Here is a 19013-nt window from a genome sequence, read left to right as displayed (position 1 = left end):
TTTGGAATTCTCTTGTTTCATTTTTTTATAAAAATTATTTCAATTTGTTCATTAAATATTGAATTGTTATTCAGTACTTATTTAGTATTATACATTACACTCAATTAAGTGGTTAAAATACACAGATGTACCTGAAAAAGCCAGTTCTAATGAGAATTTTTTTTTTAATTTACAAGTACTTTAACAGCTACTATAAAATTTCTAATGTTCTTGTTTTGAAGGTAGCATTTAAATAATTATACATTCAACTAAATGCATGCAATGACTCAAAATGGCATCAGTAGAAACCCGAAAAAGTTCTACAAGTTCTTCAAACCCACAAAGTCCAGTTATATCCAAATCACAAAAGGAATATTCACAGTTATCAAATGTTCAAGATGAACATAATTCCATTAATACTGTTAACAAGGAAGGAAGTAAAATTGTAACTACAGATACAGAAGATAATGCTAATGAGGAATTGCATGTCAAAAGTTGTGATCAAAAGAAAAATGAAAATGAGGAGGATGTGATTATTTTGGAGAACAATAAGAAAGAAGAGAAATGTAACATAAATAAAATAGAACATGTACAGGATACAGAAAGTCTGAATGTAACTTCATCTGATTTTGAGAATGATTCCAAGGCTAATAAAAATGAGAATGCAAAAGAAACTGCAGTTAAAATTGGAAATAGTTTAAAAAGGACACGGCGAAGTTTTGTGTAAGTATAGACAATATTTATTTTCATTTATTGACATAAGCAGGCAAATAACTTAATAAAATAACTTTAATCAATTAAGAAACTAAATTCACTGTTTTAGTACTCAAGAGGCAGAATTGCTTTTAGAAGAAACTAATTCCAGAAGTAAACGAAAGAAAAAGAACACGAGCGATAGATTTTGTTGGCGATGTCACAAAGAATCTGTGGAAGCACAATGCAGCGCTTGTCCTAGGTCATGGCATCGGAAATGTATAGGAATGCAGCAATCGACTATCCAAAATTGGATATGCGGAGAATGTGCATCGATTTTACGTGCAGAAAATGCAGAAACACGCTCCACAGCTATGGCACAATTATCCGTTGATCAGTTATGCTTATTATTGAAACATGTAGTGGAGAGAATGAGAGAGTATCCTGGTGTACGTATCAGCTTCTTATTCACGTTTACGTTCCATTATTCTAGTCAAATCGAGTTTAAATATTTGTGTCGCAGTCAGAACCATTTTGGAAACCGGTGGAACTTTCCGAGGCTCCAAATTATCTCGACTACGTGGTGAAGCCAATGGATTTGAGCCTTTTGGAATCAAATGTTCGATCTAAACTGTACGGTAGTACGGACGCGTTCATGGCCGATGCTAAATGGGTACAACATAACTGTATTGTATTTAACACATGTACGTGCACATACCTTGTATTTTATATCAGATAATTAATTTAGAAAAGTGGTGGTAACATTAATTGACTTGATTCGAATCGTATAGGTGGTGGTGTATACACTGATACATCTAAGTTGACGAATGCTGCGAAGCAGATGATTAAACTGGCACGCCAAGAAGTATCAGAAATCGAAGCATGTCCTGACTGTTACGCACATGGAAGGAACTTACCAAGGCCACAGCCAGCATGGTTTATCGAACCGTGTCGTCGTCCTCATCCGCTTGTGTGGGCTAAACTGAAAGGCTTTCCATTCTGGCCTGCAAAAGCTATGCCTCGAATGAACTCTCAAGGCTTCGTAGATGTACGTTTTTTTGGTGAACATGATCGAGCATGGGTTTCACCACGAGACTTGTATCTATATTCGGAAGATCCACCTGTTCCATTACCACGAAAAAGAAGATTGGATATGGAAGAATGTGTTAAGGAAATTACTCGTCATTGTCGAAAGCTTGAGCTTGTATTTGGACAATTTAAATTTGCTCCTCCTAAAGTGCAATACAATCCGCATGATCCGACGCAAATAAAATTAATGTTACCAAATTATGATCCCCTTCACTCTAATAACTGCGTGTCTTCGCAACTTTCGGTTCCCAAGAAGAAACCATCTTTCAAAAAGCGATTACACGTTAAAAGTAAGTCACAAAGCGATTCAGAGAAAGCAGACAACAATTCCGATACGGAGAATAAAATATCAAATGACTTTAATGCTGTGACTTTAACCGAGGCTAACAAAACTGAAAGTACTAAATCACCATCTAAACTAGTACAGGAAGCTGATAAACTTCCAAAAATCGAAACGGCCGCGGTTACAGGTGTCAGTTCCAATCAATCAATGGAAAAGGAGAGTAAAGAGTACATACAAGCCGATAAAAATGTCTCGGCGAAGTTGGAGACGGTAATGAAAGAAAATACAAAGCCAAGTACAAGTAAAACTAATGCGAATCATGTAAACAATGAAAGTAATACGCCCAAAGTGGAAAAAAATAACAACTCTGAAATAGCAGTGAACGATAATACAAAATCTTTGGGAAATTTATCAAGGCAAGCAGTAACGTCTTCGAAGAAGCACGCGGTAAATAACACTGAAATGGCCAAAAAGGAATCTCTCTTGAAAGTTAATGTTCAAAATAAAGGGGATGTCAGTAAAAATTCGTTAAATTCGCAAGAGAATAGTTTAAAAACTACTGAAAGCGTAGCGACTGTTTATAAACCGAAAACTAGAATAGTTGATAAACTGAACGCCGAAAAAGCTTTAAAGTTTATTACAATCGAACAAAATCAGAAATCGAACACGATAGAATCGACGATCTCGATTAAAGAGAAGGATTCAACGTCATTCAAGGATTGCAACTCTAAAAGTAGCAATGATGATAATTTAAAAGCACCGATGATTTCAACGTCTGTCAATAAGACACAAGTCGAAGTAGACGTTGATGTCAATGATACTCATGGAAAAAATGCAAAAGATCAGTCTGGCATGTTAGTTGCTGGTTTAAACGATGGTACGTCTAGCACCATGAAAAAGTCTACCGGTAATTTAATCGGCGAGAAGGAAAAAAGAAACGATGTTTCGATAATTCAGAAGGCTTCAAGAGATACGCCGCCACAAACATCTTATCAAACGAAGGAAAGTAAAGCAAAAAAATCGTTTCCCAATAAAGCTCGTGATTGTCCGCAATTAATTCCACGCTCATCAACTAGCGCACTATCCAATTCGATCGATTCAATGGTTCATATCTCAGCACATCAGGTTGAAAATTGTGCCGAATATCAAATGCTGCCACCAGAAGCAGGGCCGATTAGTGCCCGTTTGTACCACGGTGCTCAAGATTTAGCCAGAAAAATGGCTCGATTGATGGAAGAAGCATATAAGGAAGCAGCGCAAGAGACTCAAAATTGCGAAAGCGGCGGTGGTGGCGGTGGTGGTGGCGGCGGCGGCGCCATGTCCGAAAATCATCAAGTAACCGTTCATTTTTTACGATTACAAATAGAACGTATGAGATGGCAACATCAACAACAATTAGCCGAACTGAAACACAACACTGGTACGTCCTACTCGCACAAACTAAAAACAATTCTATTATGTTCTTCTAGTATTGGATATTTTCTATTTCAGACAGAATATTAAGAGAAATGAAGGCAAGTTTAGAAGCTGAACGATTACGCGCTATAGAAGAAACTCGTAGGGAAGCCGAAGAAGAAAAAGTACGGTGTGTCGAAGAGATCAAACGTAAACAGTGGTGCGCAATGTGCGGTCGGGAAGCATTGTTTTATTGCTGTTGGAATACAGCGTATTGTGATTATCCTTGCCAACAATCACATTGGCCAATGCACATGAGGACATGCGCTCAAAAACCATCGTTCACTACTATTGTTACCAGTTCCACTGCGAATTCGAGTCAACAGCAGGTGATGCCCAGACTTATGATAAATACACAGCATGTGACGTCAAACATATGGAGGGCCTAGAGCACATCGGTGTAAGTCCCTGAAATCGAAGCGAGAAGTTTAATTAATTATAAATATTTATCGTCTAAGTTTTAGTAATATCGTTACATTTTTATTCCATGGCTCTTCGCGTTTTGCGTTTACATGTAAGTGTTATTAGCGTTACAGCGTTAAAACAAAACGGTACTTTATACATACATTTTTTGTAATGTAAAAATACAGATAACACAATAAAATAAAGAACTTGTATTCCAGGAGTAATGCCTGCTCCAATAATTATTACTTTACATGAAAACAACCAATTTCATTTTAATATGTACGTGTTATTTGATATATCTTAAATATACCTATAAGTTAGGTATTTTATTTTAATTAAGATTAAACTTAAAGATTAAGATTAAACTTTAAAGTTTCAACTTACACTGAATATGCTATTGGACCCTTCATGCTGCCTTTATTAATTATTATTTCGATAATTAAATGGCAGAAAAATTCACAATTATGTAAATGTGAATTATTTCTTGATACTTTAATGCGATGCTCCAACAATGTCCTCTATATTTTTCAGAATCATAATACCAAAGTAAACAGCCCTACTGACAGGGTATATGCGTTATCTTGTGGTAAACTGAAGGAGATATCGGCACCTCTATCCTTGTCTTGTTCTAAAAACGAAGATAATGGAAACTCGTCATAGTTTATCATTTTGAGTAGAAAAATTTTTACCAAAATAAATAGAGATAGGTATTGTGTGTGCGCGCGCACACACGCGCCTATGTCAGAGAGAGAGATTGTTTAATCTACTTTCACTATATGAAAAAAAGATTAAAACATATTTAAAAAGTGAAGGGAAAACAAGAAAACGTTTACACTTCACTTTACACGAGCACGAAGAATTATCGATAATTTCTCTGTAAAAAATAAAATAAATGCAAATAATATAATACAGATAACAATCAGAATATGCTTATATAATGGTTGAACATGATAATTTACTATACATTATATATCAACGAATATCATGCTAAAAAAAATGTTTTGTAATATATTCAAATAGGTATCCATCCTTCTTTTTGGAGGAGAAAAGTGTTATTCTTGTACTTTGTTTTTTAAAGAAATATATGTATATGGTAGGTATTTACCACTTATATAGTAGTAGTTCAAACAAGTGAATGTTTTTATATGGCTATAAACGGACTTCTTTTTATTTATTTACGTACAAAACTATACGTTCGCCCATTTGCATGTGAAAGTATATATGTATTGTATCCACTATAAAGTGAATGTACTTTATTTAGCAATTAGTTATTTTATTAGGAATTTAAAAATGTGCAAGGAATATACTAGCTATTCATTATTATTTATGAAGTTGTAGTCAGTTTCTTTTTTCGTACAGATTGCTTTATTTCCTTGTTGTAGCTACATGTTTATTTAGCTTTCTTGTTCTTAATCTTTCTCATATAAAATTCAAGTTCCTTTCCTTCAAGTATATAACCGTCCGCTCGACCGCACTGTCCAGGCCTACTTGCTATACAAGCTGAAATTTAAATTTGAACTTAGAAAGAATTAGAAAACTCATAAAAAATTTAAACATACTACTATGATCCATTGTTATTCCGTTTAAAAAATGTATAAGTTATAAAACACGCAGAACAACCAATAAATACATTATACATCTTAGTTACATCCTTGCATCATATAGTATATGATAATTCAAACTCGTAAAATTGTACTGGCGAAATAAACAGTGAATTATGATAGTATGTAATGTATGTTACAAAATTAACGTATTCGTTATAAAAGAGCCGTCGGTTACCAAGAACACGTCCTGTTGCAAACTGTTCTTCTAAAGCAGGTTCGACTTTTGCGAATCGTTGTCTTGCTTTGTACTTAGCTTCTACTTTCTTCGAACGTTTTTTGTTTAAAACTTCTTCCTCAGCTTCAGTCTATACACGATTGTTGATTTGTTCGTTAGATCGTTTAATTATTGAGATACAAAAAGATTAAAAAAATTATCTAATTCTTTACCAATTTAGCACCTCGTTTACGACCCAGTGGTAAAACATAATGGCTTTCATACCATTGTCTGAAAGGTGTTGCATCAATTGTGACAACTGCATTCTTTACCAGTGTTTTAGTTCTCACCAATTCATTGTTTGATGCATTATAAACTACATCGATAATACGTGTTTTCCTTGTTGTGCATTCAGAACCCCATGAAAAATTTCCTGTATCCAGACGAAGAGCTCTATATTTCTTATTGCCACCTCTTGTACGCACCTGGTTTATATAACAACACAAAACAATCCATGAAGTTTGATTGTTTCATAACAAACGAATGTAGTACAAAATATAATTTTACTCAGTACGCTGTGAGATGAATATGTCAACACAATATTCAGAGTAGGTAAAGGTAATCATCATTTTATGTTCAAATGGTACTATATAATTTCCAGAAAGAAAGATTATTTGTCTTTGCAGAGTAATAATCATGTAAGTTCTAGTTGTTTACAATTTTGAAATAATTAAGTACTAACATTTGCAGGAAAACCTTTCATTATACTTTCTTCAAAACTGCAATTGTCATTTTTTCATGGTGAAAAATAAACATGTGTTAATATTTTTATATAAAACATTATATAATACCGTATGAATACGTTGAGTTCCAAGTTTTGTATTTGCAGCTGGACGTCCTAACTCAAACTTCCTCTTTTTACGAATAGGTTTCCTTTTACCACCGGTCGCTCGTCTCTTATGCCAATGGTCACGAGAGATACCTGCAATAGGTTAGTATTTTTCACTTATCACGATAAAACGATGAAACTTTAGTGGAAAGAAAGAAAAGGAACAAAAATAAATGAAAAATGTGCTAGTTATCGACAACAAAGTATCGTGCATCTTCATTTGTATACAACAAAGGAACAGTTCTATATGCATTTCGTACCGTATATTTTAGATAATAAGTATTGAATCAATGAATTCGCATTAAATGTACAATATGAACAAGAATGAATGTAACTAGGAACAAAAGTTTTATGTCAAAATGATGAAACGCTAAAGCCGCCAATACATCGATTTTCAAGTCTTTAAGCTGTATTTATCGAAATAATATTTATCCAAGTATAGAAAATTAATATATTTACGAGTGATTGATAATTGTTAATTAACAAATTTTAAAGAAAAAATGTCGATTCAAAACGATAACAAGAAAATTCACATTAAATCAAACAACTCACCCATGGTGCCTCAATCCAAAAGAACCTGAAACCTCCGTAATACTAGTAAGGCTTCTCTCTGCTTCCGGTACTGTCTACAAACGTATGCGCCCTCTGATCTAAATTACAGAAAACGCTGCATATCTAGTACTTATGTACATACTAAAAAAACGAAATCAACATTACTTCTTTTACCGTTTTACTACATTGCTTAATCGCATTATTTCTAATTTAATGAATTCTAAGAATATTTCTACATATATTTACAAATAACTGTCGATTTGAATATATATCAATTACAATGGAAATTTAGAGCAGAGTTTTACAAACATGGTCGATATATTTTAATTTTATACATGAATTTTCTTAACGGAATTTAATTAAATTCTGAATTGAATTTGATTAAAAATAGAAAATATGATAGAGGGATATTATGATATAGGGTTACTGCGATACGATTGCTTCTTGCAATATCATTGTTTATGTTTGTCCTGAGAATCAGTGATTGCAGAAAATTCAATATGGTGTCCGCCGTTCGAAGGTATATGTCGGATTTCCGTATTTTAAGGTATAACTAACAGCAGAAAGTTGTTTAATGCATCGTAATTATGAAAATTCGACTGAAGGACCAATGCGACATTTAAAAGCTGTAATGCCACAAAAGGACACTGTGTGAAAATTAATAAAAAAATTGTTATTTTTAAACTTTTTTCTATAAAATTGTACCTTAAGAAGAAAAGTTTGGATATTTAGAAGATAGAAAAATTGAAAAATATGGAAATGGAAAAAGTGAAGGAAACAGAGAGTGTTACAGATGGAAATGAATCAGAGGGTGAAGAAAGTAGTAGCACAGAAGAAAAGAATGAAAACTCTTTGACAGACATCGATACTTTAGACATTAAATCTCGACTTTGTTTGGAAACAACTGAAACGTATGGAGAAGCACATACAAGTGGCATATCTAGAGTGAACGGTATTTGTAATTCTCCTGAGAGAATTACCAGTACGGCTAATTTTCCACAATCTGAAACTATGGAAACTAGTCAGTTAAATGAACACGGTACGAGAAATTCATCTTCAACTACTTTCTCCCTGAAATATTGGTTCACTTAAAGATCTAAGCAATTTAAAGATGGCACATTTGGTTATACTATATTTGTTCCTTGCATATATTTAGGTACAGCAGAAACATTGGATTCTTTGGAAACTCAAGATTACAACATCCAATACGTTAGTTATTCAAGCGAACTGCAAATGCCTGATATTATGAAATTAATACAAAAGGATCTAAGTGAACCATATTCTATTTATACATATAGATATTTCATTTATAACTGGCCAAAATTATGCTTCCTGGTACGTACATTTGCAGCACTACCAAGTATATGGAAGGTTAGGTTAGGTAGAGATATATTAATTTCGTAATTTCAATATGATCTTCGCATGATTATTCCTATATATTATAGAGTGCCATGGTACATTAGTAAAATTAGCCGAATTAGGGGATGAAATGTTGAATATGGTATTAGGATGTATTGAGGAAGGGAAAGAACCATTAGCCAGCTTTGGTTGGATTCGTTTGTTTTGCAGACTTAGAATTAACAGAAAACTCTTGCTTTTTGTTGGTCAAGGCGATGCATGGCGTTGAGTGTGTCGGTGCTATTGTCTGCAAACTGGATGTCCACAGAAAGGTGATAAGGCGTGGATACATTGCGATGTTAGCTGTCGATGTGAAATATCGAAAACGGAAGATCGGATCAAATTTAGTAAGGAGAGCGATATTGGCTATGATGGAAGATCGTGCGGACGAAGTAGTTTTGGAAACAGAAATTACCAATCGACCGGCGCTACGGTTGTACGAGAACCTTGGTTTTGTGCGCGATAAACGATTATTTCGGTATTATTTGAACGGTGTGGATGCTCTTCGGTTGAAACTATGGCTTAGATCAAATTCACTTATGTATTCGCGTGAATAAAGAGATGAAATGAATTCTAACGAGGAAGAGATATAACGACGTAAATGTTCAATAATGTCCAGAAACATACAATGTTAAGACGCCAATGAGATAACCTATTGTACGCGCACAAAATTTTTCACTCGAAGCAAGAAAAACAATGTTGCAAATTACATTGCATAACGGATGTGATTGAACGTTACGTTTAATTATTAACTTGCCTGTTACGATGCAGTTGAACCGTTGATAAAAGGATAGTCGATCGTTAATTGTCCGAGTGAGGCATTCTCTTTGGTATTAACGTTCGTTGGGATAGAATACGATTGTACGTAGCTTAAGAAAAAGATAAAATGTAAAAAGTAAAGTAAAATGGGTGATAAAAAAAAAATGATGAGAAGTGAGAAGAAAGAAAACAATGTGCGGTGAGAATAATCAGTGTGTAAGTATGTTTGTTAAACGGTTGTTCTATGCCTTCTATCACAAGCTATTCGAGAATACGCGATATATGAACAGAAAGTGATTTGCGAGTTTATAATTACGATACATATGTAGAAATGGACTTGGTTAAAAAGTTTACTTATCATAATGAATTTACGGTACGACAAAATTGTCTTTATCGAATCGTGGATATCGTCGATTCTTTTACCGCGTGAGCATCGATTTAATATACGATATCAGATGCAAAGTTCCTCGGATACCGATTTCCTCAATGGTGAAATATATCCGATTGAGCATTGTAAAGTACGTAGTAAGGAAAATGTGCGTATACGTAAATACGTGCGTGTATGTGTTTCATGTATGTATGTACGTACGTATACGCCTATACATATAACGTTGAGCGTAAATGCGTATGCAAAGTGAGAATTGTGCAAATGAAAATGTTTCGAAGAAAGTAAAAGTTGCATGGGATTAAGAATGCGCAGTGCAAGCAAGATTTATCGCTGCCTACCTTTGTATAAAATAAATGCGAGGCATGTACGGATCATAGTATAACTATTAAAAAAGTGTAAAAATGTGAATAAAAGTACCTAAATGTTTTTAGAGTCAGCTATTATTATTTCCTATACGTAAAGTATTTTACATCAAAGCATCTTGAACATCACTTTGGGAATAACATTGAAAAGAGAGGGTGGAATCTTAATATCTTTTTGTTGCGTTCCTTTTATCCGCAAGTGGGATCGTTTCCAATCTTAACATCGCTTTATATTTTGAAAATTGAATAATATCTTTGTCGAAATAATGTTGTCTTTCCTATTTCTCCCTATTCTCTCTCTCTCTCTCTCTCTGAGTATCCATGTATAAATACATACTTAACTTACCCATGTGTCTATGCGTGTCTTTCCTCCTGTGACAAGCATCGTTTCTCACGAGGCGTATACTCGGATTACCGGCAATCATTTCCTAGGATAATGAGGAGTTATTGCGGAATTGTAATCGGAGACGAGCGCGAAAGGGGAGAGAGCGCTTTCGTCGAGAATGGTCGATCCAAACGAGGCTGTTATCAAGGCTTTTATCAGTTGACCAACCCTCGCAATTTACCTACATATATATTCCCTTGAAATTCAACCGATATTTTACTTGATTTATGTTAAATTTCTATTTGACGAACAGGCTGAATTTCTTTCATAGTTGTTTCACTCCGTTATTTCTTGCTTCGAGTCCCAGTATCGCGTGATCAACCAACGATTCAAATTTACGTCTTGAATTAGGTATTTTCTGTTTTTAGAGGAAAATGTTGTATCTTTCAACACGCGACATACTCACGAAGTAAGGCATCGATGATAGGTATTGGTGGGCGGCGGAGGAAGTTCTCGTAATCTTAAATGTACAGGTAGTTCTCACTTTACGAATTTTTATCTTTACAAATTTTCTCGATTGGAATTTTTATTTTAAATTGTACGGGGAATTGTGCGGTATGTAATGACGTAACGATCAGTTAGAACGAGCCTCGGTCACACTTACGACCTTTACAAATTCCCAATTTACGAACAATCGCCAGGAATTGATTAATTTGTAAAGGCGGGAATTACCTGTATATATCAAAGTAAAGTATACCGATTGGCGATAAGTTGAGCAAGTCTCTCTTCTTTTTATTTTACCCTTTCACGAAACGTGCACGTTGTGTATGTATACTATACACGTTATATGTAGGTAATTTCTAAACGCGCGTATCCGTAGAAAATTGTTATTACAAGCAACAGTTTCAGCGGGTATTTTCCTTTGAAAATTTCTATCCTTGAATCCTCTCACAAGTCGTCGTTCTTCTCTGTTCCATAGTTCCGTTAACACTCTCGAATACCTATCTTTTCCCTATCCGTCATCAAGAGATTTGTAAGAAATTCAAGTATCGGTTCTACTCTTTTTTTTTTTTTTCTTCATTTTATCACAGATTTACATGGTGTTATTATCGTGTATAAAATTTCGTATGCTGCGTGCGCGTATACATATGTATATCTTATATACCTACACATGCGTGTTGCTCGTCAAGTTCCGTTCACCGGTCATTTTAATTCGAAATATTCGTATAGTTGATAGTACCTACTGTATATGTATATAAGTAAGTACGTGTATGTGCCATACGTGACGTTCGGTTAAAAAGTTGGCCGTCTTCTTGATACGGAAACCGTAGACCATATTTCTGTAACATAAAGATAACAAAGAGAGAAAATCGTTTATTTCTTTCGTCAACTTTCTTCTCTTCCTCTCCTTTTCTCCACCCGGTTCTTCTTCTACACATAATCGAAACTTGTGTCAATTTTACTCGTTGAAACGAATCACGAAAACTCGAGGAGCTCGAAACGTGTATTACAGCGTACTTACGTATAGAATTGTATTTACTCGATGGTAACGGTCCAATCGAAATAGACGATTTGAAGTTTAAACACCTGGATTTAGCGAGGAAACGTAGGTTTCGTAGAGGGAAGAAATAGCACGAGCGTGGATAGAATTGTTATAAGCGAAGAGTTGGTGTGCGCGATTCGGGTTGTGGTTGTTATGATGGGGGGATAATGGATCGAGTTTCATATTTCACTTTGAAAGCTCTTCTAAAGGTTCCGGAGGAGAGACCGGAAAAGCGGTTAACGAAAGCGAAAGTTTGATTAATCCGTTAAATGGGAAAAGTAGTGAAGGAGAGATGATCGGGGGAAGATTGGAAAAATTCCGAAAGAAACGTACAATGATCGATGGGGAAAAAGGTACGCGAGGCTGTAGGATCGCGATCACGATCAGAGGAACAAAGTGTGTACACATCTGTATGTACGTATGTACAGTAGATATCTACCGAAGAGCGAGAAAGTGCAAGTGTCCTCGATCCTGAAGCGGAAGTAACACGGCAACCTATTGAAAACGTACGTAGGTATAATGTACTTACACGTTGTATAACATGGTAAACGTACGTACGATACGAACAAACGTGTATATACGGCTCCAACTCTAGCGCACCATCTTCGATTTATTTCTCATACACGTGTGTTTACATGTGTATGCATATTCCTTCCTTTCTATCTCGCATTTCTATTTCCATTTCTACTCTTATTACAGTTCAGAACTAATGAAATTTTCCAGCAATTTCTCTTCTCAGTTTCGAACAAGCGGGGGAACGAAAGTGAGCAAGCACGAAAGGAAAAAAGAATGGATTTTTTTTTAAACGACCCGTTTAAACAGGTAGAAAGAAGGAGTACGCTTCGTTTCATGTTTGACGGACACTTTGAATTTCTATTAAATCACGCTTCTCACACTGCCAATCCTTCGACCTGTGCACCACCTCCTTCCCGTTTGCTTCCTCGGTTTTTCTCTCCCTCAAGAGACCCCCGCCGTGTCGTTTCGTCGAATTTAATCATGTTCTATCAAAGCATACAAGCTAGACGGGCGATTTTCGAGAAATTGATTCGCGTGGAAAGAAAAAAGTGTAAAAATGTTGCGAAGCGAAGAACGGGAGAACCTTTCTTTCTCCCCTGCTGACAAATGAAATCGACGTTATTCAACGAGATAACGAACCAGCAAGATCATTTCTCTTCGTTTCAATCTCCTTCGTCTCTTAATTGTCACCAAGATCACTTTTCATTGGTCATTCTCCTATCTATTCGAGACACATCAGCTTTTCTATGCTTCTCGTTTTCGACTCGTTATGTATGTACATATCAGGGGCTTCGTGTAGAAATGCTAACGAGGGAATTAGCAATTTGCAATTAGCAACAACACACACACAATCTGATTTTCTCTATGCTGTCTAATGGAGATGGCGGCAACAGTCCATCAGCCAATAGATAACGTAATCGGTTCCCCGACGGGGGATACCACCCTTCTATGTAGATTACTCTAATCGATAAGAACAAGCCGTAATTCATCGAAAAATCACTACACGCGTATGGTATACAACGTACGCAGGGTTGTGTTATATTCTTTTCGTTATCCTTACGCTTGCATCGTTCTTCGCTCCGTTTCTTCTTTCATCGTGTGTTCGTGTGTTCGCATTATAGCAGACGGTCGAAATTTCACTCGTACAGGGGAAGAACGAGAAGGATTATATATGTGTACGGGTATGTGTGTGTGCGTATCGAATAGAAAGAAAAAGTACTCACGATAAACATAATCGAATCAGAGAGTTTCCATCTCGAAGTCTCTCGATACGTTGCTGGTGGTTGCGTCGAGGGCGATCAATTCGCAACCCGCCGGATTTTCGTTTCTTGTTCGCGTTTCGGTCGATGCTAGTAAAAATTCTTGGAAGGTGTTATTTCCGTTCGATTCTTTCATTTTTCTCTCCGATCTGTCGCCGGTCCTTGAATCACGGCCACCGGTGCTGGTTGCTTTCGCGAAACACGGCAGCACCTTCGAAACAAATCAGAAGAGATGAAAATTATACACGACAGTTTTAATTACATCGACCGTCTACCATTGCACACACGGGCGTGTTAATCGAAAGAAACAGGAAACGACGACAAGTCGTCCTAGTATCGTACCCGTATACACGTTACATACATTATACACGCTACGCTGTACAAAGTCTATCGTGGAACGTTCGCGATGCAAATTGAGACACAACTTTTCCTTAAAAGCTTTTCTCTTTTCGAACTTAACCGCAACTTTCGATTGAATAATACAGCCTCCAGTGTAATCTCTATTATCGCCTCGACATTCTTTTCACTCGCGTGCTTCAGTTTATTCAATAAAGCAAATCTGGCGAACGAGCGAGAGTAGAGGGAAGGGAGCAAAGTTTTACGCACAAGTGTAACGTATTATAAAAAAGTAGGGGGAAAGATGTAGAGTAGAATGGGAAGAAGTGAAACAACGTACTTGCTTAAACTCTTTGCGAAAGTTATCGTTGAGCCAAGCGTAAAGGAAAGGATTGTAGCAGGTGCTGCTCATAGCTAGGCAGTGCGTGAAGAAAAAGCAGAGCCTGTAATAGGACCAATCGTTCGCCGGTGAATAAAAGTCGTCGATCACGTTGACGATGTTGAGAGGTAGCCAGGATATTCCGAACACGGTGACCATAGCTATCAGCATTCGGTTCGTTCGTTTCTTTCTCTCTCTGTCCGCCTCTTCTCTCTTGCTGGTCTTCCTTCCGGGTCTCGATCTGGCTTGATCTTTCAGCCTGATCGAGACGCAGGTGTAGCAGAAAGCGATCACGAGAAACGGCACGACGAATTGCAATATCGTTGTTACAGAGCTGAAGACCTTGCGGAACCGTTCGTTCGGCCAGTGTTCCTCGCAATAGGTGTACGGCTCCTCAAGGTGCATGTAAATTCCGTAAGGCAACGTGACAAGTAACGCGATTATCCATATACCGAGGATCACGCCTAAGCAAACCTCGATTTTCATACGAGGATGGAACGGATATATGATCACGATGAATCTGTCGATCGCGATGCTCGTCAACGTTAACGTGCTGATGTACACGCTGACACCTTGGGCGTACGGTACCAAGTGGCAAAGTGTTTCGCCGAATATCCAACCGCCGAGGAACGTGTACAGAGGGGTGAACGGAACCGCCAGGACGCAAAGTAGCACGTCGCTCAATGCTAGATTGGTAATGAACAGATTCGTCACGGTCTGCATTTGACGGCTTCTTGCTACGACGAAGCACACTAGTATGTTACCAAATAAACCCATCGCAAAAATATTTCCATAAAGTAAGTAAAATATCAGTTGCACTGCACCGTTCGACGTAACGTCCTTCTCTAAAGCCGTCGCCGCTGTGGCCGCCTCCGTCGCCGCCTTACTCGACGATGGTTCCTCGGTCATCGTCTCCGCATCCTCCATTTCTCAATCTCCTTTCTTCCTCGGTCTTCGTTCTCTTCCAAATTCTCTCTTCTTTTTTCAATCGAACGCAACTTTCGCCCGTAACTGAAAACATATTCTTTATAGTTCGATTGTCATCGTTTCGTATTTTTATCGCGATTACTATACCAAGTTGCTCCAAGTTTCCTCGATACGGGAAACGATAGAAAATAGAATAAACGTCGGAAATAATTATTCGTCACTTCTTCTTCTTCTTCTTCTTCTTGTCTTTCTTCGTTTCCTCGAATCTTATGCAATTAGCGACAAACTTAACGCGAGAAAAGTTTTTCGCTCAAGGCGACGATGATATATCCCGATGATAGATCGTTTCAAGATACGCCTTGCTATTGACGAGATACGTACGTTTCATTGGAAAACTTCCACTTCCGGTTTACGACAAACTGAACGACCTGTCTTAAAAATAGTGAAATCTGGTGGTGTTTCTCGAGGTTACCGAGTTTAAAACATTCCCCAAAAATAGAACGGTATTGCGTGATCACGAATCGTCCTCTCTGATCGGTGCCACCAGTCTATACGACAAACTTTTTCCACTCGACGGGAATCACTCGGTTCGAGTGAAGAGATTTTCCAGGAGAGGAGCCAACTAGAGAACGAGATGAAAATGATTTTGCCTTCTGGCCACCTGTTGACGATCCCGCCGCGCTTCACTTTTTTCACCTTACTCTCTTATTAGAGAAGTATACCTATATGTACGCGTCGTGAGTAACGTACATGCTTGTACACGTTACAACAGAATGCGATCAAACGAGCACTAGAAGTATTTGTAATAAAAACAAAAACTATCGATGGAAATTTTCGACGAGTTTCGAATCGATCGTACAAACTTATTCGACGAAAAAATCGTAATCTCAACAACTACGCGACGACGGGATATTCTTTCGGTATCACTTCGGAAATCACTGGCACGCACTAACACGTTGGAAACACTTCGCACAGAACGTTCGATCGAATCACCTAAACTTGGTTGATCAGTTTACGGTATTTGAGATTCTTCGAAAATTCATTCGAAATCATTTCATCTCGTTGCATGCCCCTTCGTTGAAACGAATTTTATAACAACTGTTTCTTCTTAAAAGAATTCTAAATCAACTTGATGCTGCTTCTTATTTCACGCTTCCCTTTACGGACGGAGGACGTAGAAAACGCCGTGACGTTTCACGTGTTTAACGACCAAGCGCTTTCGAACTGACGAACGGCCATTACCACCACCTATAACTGAAAATGGAAAATTGCTGGCAAAAGCCAACTAGACAAGCCGCCGTTTTCTCGCGCAGGCGTCCGTATTATCATCCGCGCATCCTCTCGTCTCTTTACCCCCCCGCCCCGTAAAAACTTTTGTCGTTCGTTACTGTATTGTTGCATGTACAGTGACATCTCTCGATATAACCACGAAATATTTCACCATCGTTGATCGGTCTCACGGGGGAAAATTTTCAATAAACGGCAGAAAATTAACAATAGCTGTAATTATCAATTGCAACGAATTTTACCGGATTTGCAACGCTAATCAAGTTATGAACAATTTTGAAATATTCATCTCTCCGTTCTTTAACGTGTAACCTCTGTGCCGTGTTATCGAACACTCAAATTTTTCGGTTAAAATGTTCTTCTACGATAGTATCGCAGCTATTCGCTCCTATTATTTGTTATATAATTTATGCAACTAGTAATTATGTAATAAATAATATCGATTGAGCAGATCTCACCACCCGCGAATTGAGATGCACGCCCTATTCGTATCCCAGTGTACCTTACTTTTACGAAGATAGTTCTTTTCATCAAAATATCGTATGTGGTACAATCTCTTGAACATGTTTGATCTTCGAACACTATGCAAACGATAATAGAACGAGAATTTGTTAAATGGACTTTCTCAGATGGACCTGTAATTAGTAAAGCTTGATACTGTGTTAAATTTGAAATGAAAACTAAAATTAAAATTAGCTTAAATGAAAATGTCACCGATATGAAATCTTCAACTGAATTTTGACAATTTCTACTATTGGTCCAGAGATCTTCTGCCGTTACATTCTGACACTGACTACATATCTTATATCCTAATTTATCATTGAAATATGTTCTTTCTTCGTAATTAACTATCTTCTCGTTTTTACTTAGATCGCTCTAATTATTATTAAGAAACTAGCTATAACTAAATTATACAATGTATAATAAAGAATTTGTTACAAGTATCATTTTACGCATGTTTTCACACAAATTTATGTACAGCGGACATACTATCGCCTGTGAAACACGTTTACAATTCCTCCTTGCACATTTTGTAATCCTAATACAGACTCGTTAGTTCAATCATCCAAACGCAAGATGGTGATGGTGTCACCACATCGCCTTCTCCTATCCTTGTCTATTTCTGTTCAGTTGCTATACTTCTTCCTTTTCATTGCTGTCCTAATCTAACTGATTGTCCAAGCATCAAGTGCACTACTGAAGGTAACTTGTCTTTTATTAACGTAAACGAAACTGAACGATAAACCATACACTTTATTTACTAGTTAGATATCCCCATAAGATATCTGAAATGTGGTCAATAGGTTTTCAGTGTACTTCTAGCGACCTTTTTCAGTACCTTTTCTATTTTACGAAATTGACCGGTGATCAGGATAAGGGTAGCCGAATTATCAATTGCTAAATAAATCATTACCATTCGCAATTGTGCAAGTGGCGATTGTAGAATGTTGCTATAGTACTGTGTCTTATCGTTTAGCGTTAAATTATTGGTAGATTAGCGGTAATTTATTGAACAATCACAAGGAGTTCGAACATATCTGTGCAATAATACGGTAATTGCATCTTCCGGTTATGAAGAAGCGGTAAAACTATCAGGATCAATTAATCACAATTAGTATCTCCCTATTCACGCGTTTCTTGTTTACAGTCTTCTCAGCCATTCTGTGATCCTATCAGTTCGTGACATGATTCCAGAGTTAAAATTCTGTTACTACCGTTGAAAGAATCATACTTACCGTTTCGTTCAGCAGCAGACTATCTCGAACATTAATCGTTGACTTACCTAGTGGAAAATTGGATCGTGTGTAAGGAATGGAAATGGCACAAGATCATTTTCGACCGACAAATGTGGCGAAGGAACAAGTAACTCCGCGTGTGTGGTAGATTTGAACCTCCCACTGGAACGAGTTAGATTAGGTTAGGTTGAATTAGATCAGGAGAGGAAACGCAACGGGGAGAGTTTAATAAATCTCCCAAACTATACAATGATCGTGGTATATATGTGCCGTGTGTAGTCGTAATGTGCAGGAACACGTTGAGATAGGGAAACATACGTACACACATTGCTAGAAAAATTATTCGTCCTATGTTTGTTTGTATTAGGAATCATATACAGTAACGGTACAACACAACGCGCAAGCCGTTCTCGCACAAATTGTACGAAAAGGGTATGTGTGTAATTGTCTGTCAATTGCATAATATTCTGTGACTCTGAAAAAGTTTGCATCGCTGGCGTACTTTTTACTCGCAGCTTGAAACATAAAATCTGGAGCTTCACTCGTCGCACATTAGACACTCGCGCATAATCGTGAGTTGCGTTCTCATGGAAGTTCCACATGCATACTATGTACAGAACAATGTTTCAGGTGAAGAGCAACGAAGAGCAGCAAGCGAATGAAAGAACATTCTTCGTTCACGTTTTTCTCTTTTT

At 37.0% G+C, this 19013-nt stretch overlaps 4 protein-coding genes across 6 annotated transcripts in view; 2 read left to right on the top strand and 2 right to left on the bottom strand.

Annotated features, from left to right (window-relative positions):
* The window catches only part of LOC108573263 (protein kinase C-binding protein 1), a 6122-nt gene extending 1558 nt beyond the window's left edge, over positions 1 to 4564 (top strand). For 2 of the 3 annotated variants that reach the window (XM_017935659.1, XM_017935661.1), the window contains 6 exons: positions 226 to 702; positions 803 to 1121; positions 1196 to 1376; positions 1464 to 3464; positions 3536 to 3828; positions 4436 to 4564. In XM_017935659.1, the coding sequence (XP_017791148.1) occupies positions 272 to 702; positions 803 to 1121; positions 1196 to 1376; positions 1464 to 3464; positions 3536 to 3828; positions 4436 to 4564 (3354 nt within the window). In that variant the 5' untranslated portion in view covers positions 226 to 271. Of the gene's footprint in view, positions 1 to 221; positions 703 to 802; positions 1122 to 1195; positions 1377 to 1463; positions 3465 to 3535; positions 3829 to 4435 lie in introns of all 3 variants that reach the window. The other variant, XM_017935660.1, reaches the window with a different exon arrangement.
* A 673-nt stretch (positions 4565 to 5237) lies between these two features.
* LOC108573268 (40S ribosomal protein S8) lies at positions 5238 to 7162 on the bottom strand. The gene is made up of 5 exons (XM_017935667.1): positions 7104 to 7162; positions 6514 to 6644; positions 5896 to 6147; positions 5684 to 5813; positions 5238 to 5404 (listed from the first exon to the last, which is right to left on the bottom strand). Exons 1-5 carry the CDS (start codon positions 7105 to 7107, stop codon positions 5295 to 5297), a joined length of 627 nt encoding a protein of 208 aa, XP_017791156.1. The 5' UTR covers positions 7108 to 7162; the 3' UTR covers positions 5238 to 5294.
* A 503-nt stretch (positions 7163 to 7665) lies between these two features.
* Positions 7666 to 9234, top strand: LOC108573307 (N-alpha-acetyltransferase 30-like). Its single transcript, XM_017935714.1, has 3 exons — positions 7666 to 8142; positions 8260 to 8438; positions 8714 to 9234. Exons 1-3 carry the CDS (start codon positions 7857 to 7859, stop codon positions 9056 to 9058), a joined length of 810 nt encoding a protein of 269 aa, XP_017791203.1. The 5' UTR covers positions 7666 to 7856; the 3' UTR covers positions 9059 to 9234.
* Positions 9235 to 11476: 2242 nt separating this feature from the next.
* Positions 11477 to 15244, bottom strand: LOC108573210 (prolactin-releasing peptide receptor-like; the record flags this gene model as incomplete). Its single annotated transcript, XM_017935600.1, has 3 exons — positions 11477 to 11675; positions 13618 to 13864; positions 14330 to 15244. Coding segments are annotated over 2 exons (1146 nt in total), but the record flags the coding sequence as incomplete, so codon positions are not given.
* Positions 15245 to 19013: the final 3769 nt, after the last annotated feature.

The sequence above is a fragment of the Habropoda laboriosa genome, unplaced genomic scaffold (genome assembly GCF_001263275.1).
Source record: "Habropoda laboriosa isolate 0110345459 unplaced genomic scaffold, ASM126327v1 scaffold134, whole genome shotgun sequence".
NCBI lineage: Eukaryota > Metazoa > Arthropoda > Insecta > Hymenoptera > Apidae > Habropoda > Habropoda laboriosa.
The sequence above is the reverse complement of the archived record's forward strand: the minus strand, read 5'-3'. Positions and strand labels throughout refer to the sequence as shown.